Source organism: Cervus canadensis, chromosome 6 (genome assembly GCF_019320065.1).
Source record: "Cervus canadensis isolate Bull #8, Minnesota chromosome 6, ASM1932006v1, whole genome shotgun sequence".
In the NCBI taxonomy this organism is placed as follows: Eukaryota; Metazoa; Chordata; class Mammalia; order Artiodactyla; family Cervidae; genus Cervus; species Cervus canadensis.
In genome coordinates, this window is record NC_057391.1 from 50,326,684 (window position 1) to 50,343,616 (window position 16,933).

General features: G+C 42.9%; 2 protein-coding genes across 5 annotated transcripts in view; one reads left to right on the plus strand and one right to left on the minus strand.

The window, feature by feature from the left end:
* The window catches only part of LOC122443571 (40S ribosomal protein S10-like), a 49,948-nt gene extending 34,685 nt beyond the window's left edge, over positions 1–15,263 (minus strand). Inside the window, exons 1-2 of one of the 3 annotated variants that reach the window (XR_006270066.1) lie at positions 15,153–15,263; positions 3,917–4,177 (exon numbers count right to left, since the gene is read on the minus strand). The gene's annotated coding sequence lies outside the window, so the exon portion shown is untranslated. Of the gene's footprint in view, positions 1–3,916; positions 4,178–15,152 lie in introns of those variants that run through there. The other 2 variants (XR_006270064.1, XR_006270067.1) reach the window with 2 other exon arrangements.
* Positions 15,264–15,561: 298 nt separating this feature from the next.
* The window catches only part of RFX7 (regulatory factor X7), a 141,072-nt gene continuing 139,700 nt past the window's right edge, over positions 15,562–16,933 (plus strand). Inside the window, exons 1-2 of one of the 2 annotated variants that reach the window (XM_043471879.1) lie at positions 15,562–15,995; positions 16,144–16,303. In XM_043471879.1, the coding sequence (XP_043327814.1) occupies positions 16,146–16,303 (158 nt within the window). In that variant the 5' untranslated portion in view covers positions 15,562–15,995; positions 16,144–16,145. Of the gene's footprint in view, positions 15,996–16,140; positions 16,304–16,933 lie in introns of both variants that reach the window. The other variant, XM_043471880.1, reaches the window with a different exon arrangement.

Here is a 16,933-nt window from a genome sequence, read left to right on the forward strand (position 1 = left end):
ATACTTAAGATACCTAAATATGTGTTCATTAAGTGAATGTATGCTTTTTTGGTCAGTTTTCAATTTCAGGCCATGTCAGCTCCAGTGTAAATGGGTTAGAAAACTTTTTACTTTTTTCAAGGCTTTGGATTGCTAAAATCAGTATAGCATGTTCCTTACTTGTAGAACCTTCTTTGTTTGGTGTCCTTTTATGAGAGAGCTTTGAATTCCTTCTCAGTGCTCTCAGTGTTTGTATTGTTGCTTGTTGTTTTAAGATGAACATTTCTTCATGGGTCAATTTTGGTGATTTCTGTTTTCCAGAAACTTTTTTAGTCTAGATTTTTCTGATTTATCATCTTAAATTTAGAATTTATCTCAGACTTTTTAAGAATCTATTCTATACTTATAATGTCCCTTCTCATTTCAAATGTTGATAATTCTTTTTTTTTTTTAACCTTGATTAGACATACTAGGCTTTTTATATTTTTGGTTCTTTCCAGTTTTATTAAAATTTACTCATTTCATTCATGTCTGTTTTTTCCTTTAGTAATAAATGTTTACATTTTTCTCCCTTTAGCTTCTTGAGCTATATGTATGATTTGCTTCTGTTCACTCTTTTCTTATTTTCCAATGTATGCATCCAAGGCTATATATTTTCTCTGAGTATGTATAGATTTTGAATTGTATTGATCTCATCGTTCTTCTTGTTGTAGTGGTTAAATACACTGGCTCCAGACTGTATTATTTAGGTTCAAACCCCAACTCTATCATCTGTGTGCCCTTGGGCAGGTTAGGGCAGGTTATTTAACAGAGTTCTGTGTTTCAGTTCCTCATCTGCGAAAAGAGATGATAATGGAATCAACTTCTCAGGATTATTGCGATAATAAAATGAGACAATCCAAGTAGATCACTCAGCACAAAACTGGTTGTATGTTAATGTTAAATAAATTTTGGTATCATTATTTTTAACTAATCAATAACTTCATTTTACATTTCTTTTCACTATAGTTATTCTAAGTTAAAGATGTGGGTTTTTATTTCCAAGTTATAAAAATTGTATTCTTTTGTTTACTAATTTCAAATTTTATTGCAGTGTGATCAAAGAATGTGAACTGAATGATTTCTTATCTAGGAATTTAACATTTTCCTTGTGTTTTAGAAGGTAGCTAATGTTGCATGTGTGTTTGAAGAGATTATGCATTCACCATTATAGCATACAAAGTCCTTTACACCTATTCAGTCAAGTTCCTTTATTGTGTTATTCAAATCCTCACTACTCTTGCTTACATTTTTCCTACCTCATTGTCAGTTTTTGAGTTGAAGTCTTCCAAAATAGTTGTGTATTTTTCATTCCTATATGTATTTCTATCAGCTTTTACTTCATATATTATGTTATAAACATGACTTTTGGTGTTATATTGTTAGGTTTGTAAAGGTTCATTATTCATCGGCTTTCTTATGGAATTGTATCTTTTGTCAACAGAAATGTTCTTTATCTTGTCAAATCCTCTTTACATTAAATTCTTTTTTTTTTTGTCTGACATTAAAATGTTCAGTTCAGTTCAGTTCAGTCGCTCAGTCATGTCCGACTCTTTACCACACTTGTTATCCATTTTTAGTTACTTGGCTTATTTATCTTTTTATGCTCTTTTATTTTCAAACTTCTTTTTAGATGTAATTCTTCTAAATATCTTATGACTAGACATGTTACTATTTTACAAAATTTGAAAATTTCTGTCTTTGCTTAGGAAATTATATCCATTTGTCATATATTTTGATTACTGGTGATTTTTCCTGCCATCTGGTTGTGTGTGTTTTACACACTTTCAGAACTTCCCTCTTATCTCTTCCATCGTACCTTGTCTCTGCCATCTTTATGTTGTCTTCATCCAAAACATTAGTGGCCTGCAGGCCAAATTTGTCCTGCTTTCTGTTTTGTAAATAAAGTTTTATTGGAACAAAACAGGCTCATTCAATCACATATTATCTATGACTGTTTTCACACTGCAAAGCTGAGCAGTTGAGTCAGAGCCTGTATGGACCACAAAGCTGAAAATATTTACTCTCTGGCCTTTTACAGAAAAAGTCTGCCAGCATCTAGTCTAGGTTTTAATTTTATGTTATTAATTTTAAATATATAGCATAATTAGGCAAGTTAACTAGTTTCTTTCTTCTTCACTGTTTCTTTAATATCTTCATCTTACTTGGATTCATTCAGCTCAGTTAAGTCACTCAGTCGTGTCCGACTCTTTGCAACCCCATGAACCACAGCACGCCAGGCCTCCCTGTCCATCACCAACTCCCAGAGTCCACCCAAACTCATGTCCATTGAGTCGGTGATGCCATCCAACCATCTCATCCTCTGTTGTCCCCTTCTCCTCCTGCCCTCAATCCTTCCCAGCATCAGGGTCTTTTCAAATGAGTCAGCTCTTCACATCAGGTGGCCAAAGCATTGGAGTTTCAGCTTCAAAATCAGGCCTACCAATGAACACCCAGGACTGATCTCCTTTAGGATGGACTGGTTGGATCTCCTTGCAGTCCAAAGGACTCTCAAGAGTTTTCTCCAATGCCACAGTTGGAGAAGAGCATCAATTCTTCGGCTCTCAGCTTTCCTTATAGTTCAACTCTCACATCCATACACGACCACTGGAAAAACCATAGCCTTGACTAGACAGACCTTTGTTGATAAAGTAATGTCTCTGCTTTTTAATATGCTGTCTAGGTTGGTCATAACTTTCCTTCCAAGGAGTAAGCATCTTTTAATTTCATGGCTACAATCACCATCTGCAGTGATTTTAGAGCCCAGAAAAATAAAGTCAGCCACTATTTCCACTGTTTCTCCATCTATTTGCCATGAAGTGTTGGGACCGGGTGCCATGATCTTAGTTTTCTGAATGTTGAGCTTTAAGCCAACTTTTTCACTCTCCTCTTTCACTTTCATCAAGAGGCTCTTTAGTTCTTCTTCACTTTCTACCATAAGGGTGGTGTCATCTGCATATCTGAGGTTATTGATATTTCTCCTGGCAATTTTGATTCCAGCTTGTGCTTCCTCCATCCCAGCATTTCTCATGATGTACTCTGCATATAAGTCAAATAAGCAGGGTGACAATATACAGCCTTGACGTACTCCTTTTCCTATTTGGAACCAATCTGTTGTTCATGTCCAGTTCGAACTGTTGCTTCCTGACCTGCATACAGGTTTCTCAAGAGGCAGGTCAGGTGGTCTGGTATGCCCATCTCTTTCAGAATTTTCCACTTTATTTTATTTAGTTTATTGTGATCCACACAGTCAAAGGCTTTGGCATAGTCAATAAAGCAGAAATAGATGTTTTCCTGGAACTCTCTTGCTTTTTCTATGATCCAGCAGATGTTGGCAATTTGATCTCTTGTTCCTCTACCTTTTCTTTTTTTTTATTGTAGTGGTTTTTGACATACATTGACATGATCTTCTTCCTCTACCTTTTCTAAAACCAGCTCAAACATCTGAAAGTTCACGGTTCACATAGCTGAAGACTGGCTTGGAGAATTTTGAGCATCACTTTACTAGCATGTGAGATGAGTGCAATTGTGCAGTTGGATTCATTGCAATGTGCAATGTGTGAGATGAGTGCAACTGTGCAATTGGATTCACTACTTGTTTTATTAAACTTCATTCAATAGCCAGTTATTCTTTCAAGAAATTTCTATTGGTGATACACATCTGCTGAGTTTTCTTATTTTGAAAATCTTGTTCTTAATCTCTAAGATCACTATTTGCTTCCTTTCCACTAATGTAATAACATCCTAATCTCTTTGAAGATAATTGTTATAATACTTATAAGTATGTATTTTACTTATAATTATATTTTTCTGAAAGTTATAAGATGAAATTTATAAAACAAATGTCTACGTATCTTTTCATTTATCTTTCCACAGGTATTTTTTCAGTATTTAGTGAATTTGATACATGTACAAACTTGTATTATAATTATATCTTGCATTGATTATTCTTGTACTTCGTAAATGAAAATTCTTGTTAGAGCTCTACTTTCACTTAATGTGAGTTGACTCTGGTGATTATAGGAGAAGAGAAGGACATTCTGCTGGATAGAGTGATTTCAGAGTGAGGGGTCTTCCCACCCCTTCTGCAGTCCATTGCTATTGTTCTGTCTTCAGCTCCCAGGACACAGGGACTCACTGCTTTAATCTGTGGACAGTCCTAAGCAGGAAAAGGGAAGGAGATCAGCAGTCCAGCTGCCACAAATGCGGTGTCTCCATTCACTGCTCTAATCATTACCCCAGCACCCTCCACTCACTGAATCTGCTCTCTTTGAAATAGGAGCATCCCTGAAATTGCTTCTATTCCTGTAGTAGTTTTAGGCTTAGGAGTGTTTGAGGTTCAGGTGCTCTAGTTTATTTCTCCAAGGCCTGGTGTTATCGTTGGTTAGTTGCTAAGTCGTGCCCAACTCTTTTGTGATCCCATGGACTGTACTCCACTAGGCCCCTCTGTTTGTGGAATTTCCCAGGAAAGAATATTAGAGAGGGTTGCCATTTCCTCCTCCAGGGGATCTTCCCGACCCAGGGATCGAACTCAGGTCTCCTACATTGTAGGCAGATTCTTTACCCGCTGAGCCATCGGGAAGCCCGCCAAGGCCTGATACCATCTCCTAAGATTTTCTCATACATTGATAACACTTTTTTTTTGTCCCAGAACCTGTTACCAGTTATTGCACACCCCTCTTCCCCTCTCCCCTCTTTCTCAGTCATTTCTGTCATTTCATAAGATTTTGTAGAGGTAAATTTCCTTCAGTCTGATGTCTTGATTTAATGTTCATGTACAGGATTTTAAAACTAACTCTTCTAAAACACCATTAAATATAATTGCTTTGTAGGTGGTGACATGATATTATCATTTTTAAAATTTCAAAACCTTTAAAAATATACTCAGAAAGAGTATTTGTGACACAGAAAGAGCAAGGAAGCCCTACTCCAACAGCATCTGAGGGGATTTGAAATGAGAAAAGGATGTTCACCAACTGTAATGAAAAGGGGTACTTAGTCTCCAGTCTCATGCCTTTAAAAATAGATTGGGTGGTCCATTCAACTAAAAAGTCTTCCTTCACGGGGGTAGGAGACAATGGTTACTGCAAAGCTCTAATCACTTAGCCACGTTTTCTGCCTGATAACAAATGACACATTAGGCAGCGATCTGACATCTGTGACATTTGACTAACAAGCTCATCCCGCTGTGGAATTCTACCCTTATCCTGCCACATCTTGATCCCTGCCTGCCAAGCTGTTGATTTCAGAGTACACCATGAGCTAACTCGAACAGTTTTCAGTCCTGATTTAAGGGTCTCTTCCTAGAACCACTGGAAAGCATAAACCCTGATACACCCTCCCCCAGTCACTCACACATATTATCTGGGCTCTTAAGTCCTTCGGTAGACTAGCTGGTCTCATTGGGCTTTCTTTCAGGACCTCAGAAGGAGCAGATGTGTTTGAAAATCCTATTAATACTCTTGAGATTTCTCAGTTGATTACTAACACCTTCCTCTCTTTCTCCATTTCCAGCCCTGGGTTCATTTGCAGGGGTTACTGTCAGACACCATTGCACACTCTCAGAGCTCTCTGAGACAGCACTAGGTGAATCTCTAAATTTTCTCTGCTTGGAATAGGCAAAAACTTTTTTCCTTGCCATCAATGGTATCTATCTCACTATCAGTTGTGCACCAATTTCAACCTGGCAGGGACTGAATGTCCTTCCATGTTCTGATCAAGGAATCTCCTGTGGCAACTGCCACAGGTATACTGTGGCTTTAGATGACTAAGACCTGTGATTTATCAGATTTTCAAGTGGTGGCACAAGGTCCCTAGGCTGCTGCTGCTGATAAGTCACTTCAGTCGTGTCCGACTCTGTGTGACCCCATAGACGTCAGCCCACCAGGCTCCCCCGCCCCTGGGATTCTCCAGGCAAGAACACTGGAGTGGGATGCCGTTGCCTTCTCCCCCCTAGGCTGCTACCCCTTTTGATTTTCAGGACTCCTGCTATCGTTAAGGCCCTTGTCCTCTACCATCATCTTATGGCTTCCCTTCCCTTCTCCACCTCCTCAGAAATAAAATACACAGAAATTCACATTTATGTGGCTCTTGCTAAGTATAAAACATTGTGCTACGTATTTTCACAATTATTTTTCAGAAAACCTTCAGCATAACTATGAGGAGTCCTTATATAGTCCTTATAGTTATAGCCCTTAATAAAGGAGTCCTTATTTCCCCATTTCTACCATTTCGAAGCTGAGGCTCAGAGCGTTGTGAGGGACTTATCTGGGAGTACAAAAGTAGCAAGGGGTAGGGCTGGGATCTGGGTCCTGGCTTCTCAGCCTGGAAGCCCAAGGGATCACCCTGAGAATCAGCCTCAAGCCTGGCCCACCCAAGCACATGGATCTGAATTCAGATAAGAAACTAGAGGATAAAGGGAGAATGTAGCTGACTCTTTCCCTTAAAAGGAACAGGGCTGGCCAAGGTACCTTTAAAACTGGAGAATCATAGCACCAGATGTCTAGCTGAACAGACAAAATTTGGCTGCCTGGGAAATTTTTGTGTAGAGTCATGGAGACATGAATTTTAAGTATGAATTAACTAAATTCTTAGTACCTGCACTCTTATTACGGATAAGCTTTTGAGTTTTCTTAGCCCATTCTGCTTTTTCTGACATTCTGCCTTTTTTTCCCCCCTTGGCCTAAACAAAAGGAGCGCTCCCTAATTCAAAATTCAACAAATGTTTATTATTTGGCTACTTTATGATAGGGTCTATTCTTTATGTAGGAGATACAGAGAATAAAAACACACATCTTGACTATATATACTGGGAGCCAGAGGTGGGAAGGGTAGGTACAAAAAATTGACAAGTAAATCTACAATTACCACATAATGAGGTAGTATCTGTGATGTAAGGCTGTGGAAGGTCCTAAAGGAACACAAAAAGGGACAGTTAACTCAACCTGGTGCAGGTGAGATGAAGAATGGATAAGCTAAGATTTCCAAGAGGATGCAATTCTTGACACAAGATTGAGCCCTTGAGATGGTCAGGACTACAACTGCATGTGTAAAACTCTTTTGGAAGAGAGAGATTCACACCAAAATAAGACAGCAATGGAAACCTTCTCTTGGGGATCTGAGGAGATAAATCATTTGCTAGAACTACATTGGAACCTGAATAAACTTTATAGTTTCCTAGCTCTCTTCAAGTTACTATGAGGTCACTTATAAGTCTGCTCCTGGGTTTCTGGGCAGTTATTCTGAATTTCCCCAAGGCCTGGCCAATAACCTGCTCTTTCTCATGTGTGCCCTTACTCTGGAGCTCCATCAAAAAATCTCCTTAGTTTCTGGACTTTCCTGGTGGTCCAGCAGTTAAGACTCCACATTTCTAATGCAGGGTGTGAGGGTTTGATCTCTGGTCGGGGAACCCACATGCTGTGCGGTATGGCCCAAAATAAAAATCTCCTCATTTCTATCCACCCCTGGGCCTGTTGCTCTTACCATGACTAAGCAATTATCTTATCTTCAGAAAGCCTTTTTGACTTATCTACTCAAAGTTGCTTCTTACTTATTGCCTCTACTGGTTGCTATTGTCTAATGATTCCTGAGGTTTGCCTCTCTTGTCTTTTTGTGTACTTTTTTTTAACCACCAACTGCCTAACCTTCTCCCTTAGTCATACTTATATTCTCCAAGAAAGGAATCAATTTGTTAATTAATTACTAACCTCTTCCTTGGGCAAAGATCTTATATTTAGCCAGTTCACAGGTCACTGTCCAATCAGGGGACTGGTTGCCCTTATGTTGGATGCTTAGCCCTGTTCCAATCAGGGACCCAGAGTTACAAGTCACAAGGATGGAGGCTTACACTGACTGAGCTCCTTAGAGGGTTATAGAAGGCAGGAACCCGAGGCTTTGGTCAATTCAGGAGAATGATGCTAACAGATAACATTAGAGGCACTATAAATAGGAAAAACAAAAAGATTTAAAAAAAACATACTAACATCAAACCACAATTCTTCCTTAGCACAACATCAGATAATGGAAGGGGAGGAGGATAAAGAAAAAGAAAAAGTTCCTGGTAACACATATATTTATATACAAAAACAAGGAAAAAAGGATAGAAAATAAATATACCCAAGGGAAGAATATAGGTTGGCCTACTTCATAGGAAATGATCTTTCCTGAGGTTCAAAGACTTCTCTCTTCTCAGATACATGAGGGATGACATAAAGAGTGTAGTGAATGTGACTGTTAGTTTTAAGTGTCAACTTGACTATGCGAATGTTCCAGTTATTCAATTAAAAAGCTAACCTCGGTGTTGCTGTGAAGGAATTCTGTTAGATGTGGTTAACATCTACAATCATTTGACTTTAAGTAAAGGAGGTTATCCTTGATATTCTGGGTGGGCTCCATCTAATCAAGTGAAAGGCCTTAAGAGCAAAACTAAGATTTTTCCTAAGGAAGAAGAAATCCCACCTGTGAAACTGTAGTGCCTATTCCTGCCCAGGAGTTTCTGGCCTGTTAGCCTGCTAGCCTGCCTTACAGAGTCTAAACCTGTTAGCTCCCACAATCATGCCAGTCAATTCCTTTGTATTATGTAATAAAATAATTACAATAAATATTATGATAAGTATATGATGATAATATTATAAGAAATTTATAATATAATCTACTGTTTGTTCTTTGATACAACTCTGCCTTATTCAGTGAGGACGGAAGAAGACATTTGGAAATTTGACACTCAGCACAACCTTTATCATCAGCTCTTCACTCAACTGAGGCTTCCCTGATGGCTCAGTGGTAAAGAACCCACCTGTCAACGCAGGAGACGCAGGTTTGATCCCTGGGTAAGGAAGATACTCTGGAGGAGGAAATGGCAACCCACTCCAGTATTCTTGCCTGGAGAATTCCATGGACAGAGGAGCCTGGCAGGCTACAGTCCACAGGGTCGCAAAGTTGGACACATTGAGCATGCACACAGACACACACACATTCACTCCAATTAGGCCAGTCTCCTGTTTATCTCTTCATAGCGATTCTCCTTTTCCTGCTCTGTTCACATTGCTTTTCCTTCTGACTTGCCGCCACTCTGTCTCCCACGTTCATAAACTCCTTTCCTTTCCTTACACTCCAGCTCTGTCAGAAGCCCTCCATAAAGTCACCTCCTTTTAATTTAGCTCCATTTGCTCTTTTCTTTCTCTTAATTCCCTCAGCAGATGTTAGTTGTGCCATTCACTGTGATTCTTGACCTTACTCTCTCAACACTGTTTTGTATGTTGTATTCACTGCTAGTTAGGCATAAATCTGTAAGAACAAATTTGATTGTGCAAGAAATGTTATGCTGCTTTATTGTGCTTAAATCAAAGTAAATTCACCTCAGATTTAAGTGATTCCAGCCTTAATTCTGCTTAAGTAGAAGGAAATCCAATCCCAGTTATTACCAGGCTTCCCTCCCTTCTTCCCGAGGAATTCACCAGAGTCTGGAAGATTTCTGTTGAGCCAGAAAATGGGGGAAGATGGACTTTGACATCTTCACTGTTCAGGGATGAATGGTCCCCAGAAGCCAGACAACAGCTCTGCTCATGGACTGAGTAGCAGTGGCAGGGGGATCCAGTCTTCTTGGGGTCACCATGCATCTATCTGATGTTTGGCTAGCTCTTGGGGTCCTTCAAGGAAACAAGGCTGGTATCCTCACTACTGAAACCCTGACTTTGACTCTTTTCCAGTTTGGGAAATGTTTTCTTTTGCAACAATTCCACCTACGCACAACCCCTCCTTCCCTCTTTCTCTTTCCTCCTTTCCCTCTCTCCCCCAGATGTCCCTACCCCTTGAATCCCCTGGCAAAATCCCTTTGGGAGCAAGAAACCTGGAGGGCAAATCACTGGGCACAACTTCAGGGATACCACTGATGGTGCATTCTAAGGAGCTGTGTCCAGGCGGCTTCAATGACAATGCGAGCGGTGCCTCCTGGAGTTGTCTAAGAGAGAATTCCTGTCAACTTCCTTCTGCTTAGAAACACAAACTCCCTAGAAGCCTGTTTGGAATGGAGGGGAGGGAAAATATAAGAACATAAACCAAATTAACAGCTCAATAAATTAGCCTGTCACACACTTGTTTTTTTGTTTGTCCCCTGTATTTTCACTTGGTGTTTAAAAATATGTGTGGGCTGACATGTGTTCCAATTAGATTATGAACTTCCTGAAGATTAGAACAATATTGTATTTACCAATTGTTTTAAAATTTTTCTCAGTGTAATAATTAGTATATGAGGAGAACATAAGTGTGTCTTGAACCGCAGAACGATGAGTCTGTGGATTACTGACTAGGCTCCACCGGTTCAAACTGCACCAGGGCTGACCTCCTCGTTGAAGGGCTGCCTCCAGCGTCTTTTCACCGTCACTTTTAGGGTTAGGTAAATATGCTTTTACTTTACCGGCTTCTGTTCACAGCTGCTGCTGGCCTGAATTTCCAAGATATCACATTTCTACTTGGGACCTTTCTGGCCCCAAGTAAAAGTAAACATTTCTTTTAAAATTCAGACAGATGATACTAACTTGAACCTTCTTTCACATCAAGAGAATTCAGGTCACAACATAAACATGTCTATGGTAACAACAATGGAGAATTTCTAAATGAAATCAAAGCAGTACCTGGTATGCATTTTCATAATACCTTTCACTTGAAGAGCCAAGTACATTAGGAGAACTTTATCTCAATAATCCTTAGAGATAAGTAAAGGGACCTGACAGAATGACTTGTATAGATAGGGTAACATAACTAGGTTGTTAACACCCTGTTGCCTTGCCTAGTATTTAAATAGCCACCCATGGACTGTACCCACCAGGATCCTCTATGAGATTTTCCAAGCAAGAATATTGGAGTGGGTTGCCATTCCCTTCTCCAGGAGAACTTCCCAACCCAGGGATCAAACCCAGTCTCCAGAGTTGCAAGCAGATTCTTTACCATCTGAGCCACCAGGTAAGGCTATGAATAGTTAGGCTACTTTGCCTTAACAAACCATTGTTTTAATGACATAATGGAATATTTGTGCTCTGACAGGAGAACTCACATTTTCACATCACACTAACATTAGTAAGCACAGTATGGAGAAAGTTTAACCAAATTTGCCAATATGCACTTGGCTTTGAACTTTCCAACCGCTCTCTTTTGTAATCTTGCTTCCTCTTTGTTGTCTGTCTCCCCATTGCCCTCACCTCCCTTGCTCTAAAGCTAGTAAAAGACTGAAAACTCAGTTACATTACAGCATTGGAACTTAATAGATCAGCTCCCCTAGGACTCCAGGCATTTTGAAAGACAACAGCTTAACCCAAAGAAAGTGGTTACACCACTTTCTGATATGGAGAAAGATTTATTTTGGAGGTGGAAAGCCTTCCATTCCTGTTCCCTTAAATAACATGTAGATGATTACATATTCTACTTTCAGCTCTAGAGGGAAAAGTTTGCAACTAAAGAAGGCAGAGAAAGTAATGGTAAAGGAAAAGAGGGTGAGGGAAGACTTAGTTTTCAAGGAGAGAAGGAAAAGAGGGCAGAACCTTATCTTTTCCACATCTGTAAATCACTGTAATTTGTGGAAATTAAATGTACACTTTAAGCATTTATTCAGTATTAACCAATGACGAAGCCTATTTGGGCCTCATTTTTTGTCAGAACAGCTGTAATTAATAACACAGAATAACATTTTATAGAACGGACTGTGTCTCCGTCCCCCCTTTTTCCTCCCCTACACACTCTATTAAGGATCCGAGCCCAAAGCTAACACTGCATTATGCGCTCATCCCATGTGTCTTTTCATGGCCTCACACCAGTGTTTGCTCTGCTCCTTGGTCTGAAAACATCTTCCCATATTGCTCTGCCCCTTGGTCTGAAAACATCTTCCCTTATTGCTCTGCCTGTTGAACTTACATTCACCCGATGAGACCCCATTCAAATGTTAGCCAAGAGGTCTTCTCCAAAAGCTCTTTTTGCTCTGAGTAGGACCAATCCCTTCCTCCACTATACTCATCATCTTGTGTAACTAATATATAGTAATAGGTCTCTCTGCTCCCCAGAATGCGAATTATTTCAAGTTGGGACCAGGTCTTACCTATCTATCTATTTATTTATATTTTCAGTGTCTGATGCTCTTATGTACTGGGTATAATAAATGCATGTACATTTATCATATAAGAAATATAGTTTCATAAATGACACAAAATTTAGACAGAAGAGAGCAAGATGGTATGATGTACCAGGCTAAGAAAATTAACGTTAGGTAACTACTGAATTCAACAAATATTTACTTAACACCCAGGAGTAAGGAATTGTGTCCCAGGATTACGAGGATAAATAGAACATGAGACTTTGAGGTGCTCACAGTCCACCTTATAGATTATCTTTCTCTGTGCATAGCAGTACCCTGGTTTAGGTATCACCTTAACATGTTTCTCACAACCTGTGAGGTAGGTCATGATTTTCATTTTTACCAAGATGGAAATAGAGGGTTTGAATTTTTAGGTTTTCTGACTCCCAGATTGGAGTCTTTCTTTCCCACTACCTCAGTGTTTCTCAAAATTTTCCACAGGAGTACACTTTCACAGGGAGAACAGACTTATAATCTTCAGGGTTGAGAAACAGAAGCTCAAAATCTAGTATGCTCTATTGAAAATTCATGATTACTAGAATGTTTTCCGTTACTTCTCAGTGAGTCAAACTGAAGGTCTGAGGAAGTGAACCACTGTGATTTTAGGTCCCGGAGGGGCCTTAATACAGTTTCATAACAAGAGGGGGGGCAAATAAATTTCAGAAACACCATGGCCACACTGCTGCCTTCACTCAAGGTGTCTGGGTTTGGCTTGAATCCTCACCCACGATTCTGAGTAACTTCATCAGATTTCTTTCAGGTTTCTACTAGTATAACTAACTATATTCACTGCCCTGTCCGAAAACGGTAACAAAACTGCACACTCTACTCCCAGATTTTAAGTTAGTAGTGGGGGCCGACGATTTACAGCCTTCCAGCAAGGATGTCCATTCTAGCAATAAGATCTCTTCAATCTGATACTATTTGCCAATCCATTCTTCTCATTGCTTGTTGAACCTAAGAGCTGGAGATGTCTCTTCCAACCGCCTTTCTATGGGGTCTTTGAAGGCCCCAGATTCAACGACGCCCTTTCGTCAGCACCGCCGCTAGAGGGCAGCCCAGGACTGCAGCTCTGCTGTGCCCTCTAGTGGCTGGTGGGCTGACATGCTCTTTTATGGAACCTATAAAACCCTCAAAAGTTGCACTCGGGAAGTCAGCCTGTGTGACACCCGGCAGCGAAATTTTAAAAAACCGTCCTGGTTCTCAGCTTCCTTTTCTTAAGGACTTTGGCAGACTCAGATAATTTCCCTTCTTGGATGAATCTCTCACTCCCTAGGGTCTCCCCCTCCCAGGGTGTGGCAACGTGGAGCCATCACTCTCTCTTGGCAAGGTAAAAAATTAGAACCTGGGGGACTTCGGGACTTTGCCCAAAGTGTTTTTACTTCCTCCATCTTCTTCATGGATATAGAGCTTATATAGGCATCCAAGATCTTTCGATATAACCTCTTTTTCGGCATGAGACTTCAGGATTCAAATCCTGACTCCCTCATTTACTATTTGGGTCACTTTAAGACAGTTAACCTCACTAAGCTTCTGGTTCATCTGTAAAATTGAGAGAATAGTACCTACGTTATGCAGTTTGCAGATGGTAATGTAGAGAAAATGCTAGGTCTTGCACAGTGAAGGTGTGCATTCGTTATTAGCATTAGCTGTTTTTATTCCTCAAAGCTTCGGTCTAGGGCACACCATGTCTATCACTTTGGTACAGGAAAAAAAAAAAAAGCCTGCCTTTACATAGGACCCAAGGGTACGTGTGCAAAAATGAATTAATAACTTAACTTTCTAAAAGTGGCTAAGCTAACAGTGACCTTAGCTTCTGGAAAGGGGGGCTCCTTGTGTGACAGAATCAGTGCCATGGGCTTCAGAGTGCAAAGGAATCCAACAGGCCTAGAATCCTCATGAAAGAGCTATTTTGCACACAGGTGTCCTTCCTCTTTCCTTGTCCCTGTGCTCCCACCACGTGTAAGAACTCAGCGAATCTGGGAGTGGATTCTGTGAGGTAGGCCTGGGGGCACGGTGGTGCAAAAGCAAAAACGGTGGTGCAAAAGCAAAAACGGTTCCAGGCCAAGGCAGGGAACGGATAACTCCAAAGGCCAAGAAACCCAAGCCAATCAGATTCCTCACACCCAGAAGGAGCCTAAAAGGTGGCAAAGACTCGCTGCCCAAAGTCCAAGCACTGCAGGAGAGTGGCCAGAGAATCTGACAGGTAGAAACACGATAGAAACTGTCAGAAAAGTTAAAGCTGAAGAGCTCATAACGCCCAGAGGCCCAGAGAAAGGTCAGTATGAGCTGAGCAGCTGTTCCATCTGGTGCCAGAGACCTTGGCTGTAGTGTCCTACACCAGGCAGTTTAGGCCTCCGTGATCAGCCCCACCTAGAAAAGCCAATTCTTCTGCTCTTAAAGGGGACCTGCCAGTTTCTGGCAGGGAGCCTTACTCTCAGTGGGCAAAGCTAGCTCTTAAGGATGAGTAGCGGGGGAAGGGGCAGAGAGGACGTTCAGGGGTTCAACTGGATCCAAAAGGAAGGAGCTTGTGAATGGAGCCTGAGCCTCCATGTTGTGAGAACTACACGCGTTTCTTTCCGAGGCGGGCAGGGGCCTTGGCTGCCAGGGACCCTGACAAGCCACGACTTGAGCTGCGCCTTGGAGACTGGGTTGGCTGGAGAGCGGTATAGAGGAGGAAGGAGGGCGTTCCTGGAAGGGGGGTGGGGTGGGGAGGGAGGTGAGAGGAACAGCAGGCGCAAAGGCACGAAGGAAGAATGAGTCTGCTGCGCGTTGAGAATGGCATGGAGACTTCACTGATTGGAGCCGAGAGTTCTTGCAGGGGGATGGAGGCAGCGATGATTGGATAGCTAAAGTGGGGCCAGATTTGGAGGGCTTTGAATGCCCGACCGAGGAGCACTCAACCCAGCTCCTGCCTCGCGATTTCCGTTCAAGACTGAATTACCTAAAGGGTGGTTAATTCCAACGGGTGTTCTTCTTTGGGGGCTTCTGAAAAGTCAGCTTATCCTCTTACCTGATTCAATTCTGTTCCTTTCACCAAGGAGAAAGTAATCCTCACTTGTCGAGGGGAGGGGGGATAATGTTGACTGATTTCACTTTACTTGCTTGGAGGATGCAAAAAAAAAAAAAAAATCCCATTTCCACGCCAAATATTAAATTTGGTTTCTCCTCCTCACGCAAGTTCTCTTTCTCTCGCCAGCACCTCCCCCACGTTTTTCCTGCTCTCCACCAGCTCGGCCAGTGGCCTCCTCGGCCCCGGAGGCGCGCGTTCCGGGCCCCGCTGGCCCGCGCCCGCCCTCCGCGCCCGGGCGCCCCCCCCGGCCAGCCCCCCGCCTGCCCGCGCCCGTGCCCCGCACACACTGGTCCACGCCCCCCCCGCGGCCGAGCGGTAGGTGTTTTGCCGTCTGCGCCGGGCCGCAGTGCGGCTGCGCGCACTGGGCTGCCTCCGGGGCTGGCAGGGCAGCGGCGGCGGCGGGGCCGGGAGCGAGCGGCGGCGACGGCGGCGGCGTGGGGAGTGGCGTGGAGCCGAGCCTGGGGCTGCAGCCGCAGCGCGGGGCCCCCGGAGTAGAAAGCCCCGCGGGCAAGAAAGGAAAGGCCGGGCCGTCAGGTCGCTGAGCAACCGTTCTCCTTGGATTTGGGGGAGCCTCGCCCCCACCCCACTTCATCTTCAGACGCCCCCTCCTCATCCCCCCCCAAGCCCCGGCCGCTGACGGGAGGAGGCGGCGGCGGCGGCGGGGGGCTGAGGGGAGCCGCCATGCCTCTCCCGCGGTGAAGCGCCCCGGCCGTAAGGAGCCGCTCGGTCTCCCCGGTGATGTCCCCCAGGCGGCAGGCGAAAGCGACTCACTCGAGCCCTGGGGTAAAGGCCTAGCTTATCCAGCTTCCTTCCTCCTCCTCCTCCTCTTCCCCTCCCCGTTCCTCTCCCCCTTCGTCCTCCCCTCCCCGTCTCTTCCCTCACCCTTCCCCGCGCCCCCATCTTCCCTCCCTCCCTCCCACCCCTCCAGCAGCGATGGCAGAGGAACAACAGCCGCCGCCACAGCAGCCTGATGCCCATCAGCAGCTTCCCCCCAGCGCCCCCAACTCGGGGGTGGCTCTGCCAGCCCTTGTGCCCGGGCTGCCAGGGACAGAGGCCAGCGCGCTGCAACACAGGATCAAGAACTCCATCTGGTAAGAGGATCCTCCATCGCTGGGGTAGAAAAGCCCAGGCACATTTCTGCTGCAAAGAGGGTGGGGGGCGGCGGGCTGGGGAGCGGAGGAGGAGGCTGATACATTCATTGAATGTGGGTCTCCGAAGTCGGGTGCGTATTTATAGGATCTCTGGAGGTGTGGGGACTTTGCATCAGCCCCTGGGCTCCGGAGCCAGAAAATGCTTTTACCCCCTCCTCAATTGCAAGTGCAGATAAACAAGTGTTTTTCACTTATGTGTAAGAGGAATATGGGTCGAAATTAAGTCATGTTGCATGATGATAGCATGAATTTGGGACTGAGAAATGTGAAATGTGTTTACTCCTTTTTGCAGTCATACTGGGAGGAAGCAGTGTATTGTGAATTTTCACCAAACAGACATTGTGCATAAGACTATTAATATGCAGCACAAAACCTAATGTGTCTCTTTCTTTCAGTTGGCTTAGCTGCTGTTTCTGGATATTTTTGCCTTCTTTATTCTGAGATTAAATTTCTCTTCCAGGGACCTTAATCTTTTTGCATTGATTGTGAAGAAAGGGTTTCCATAGTATGAGACATTTTAAGGTGGTAGTTTACACTGTAAAGTGATTTTCCAATTTTAAAGGATGCTTT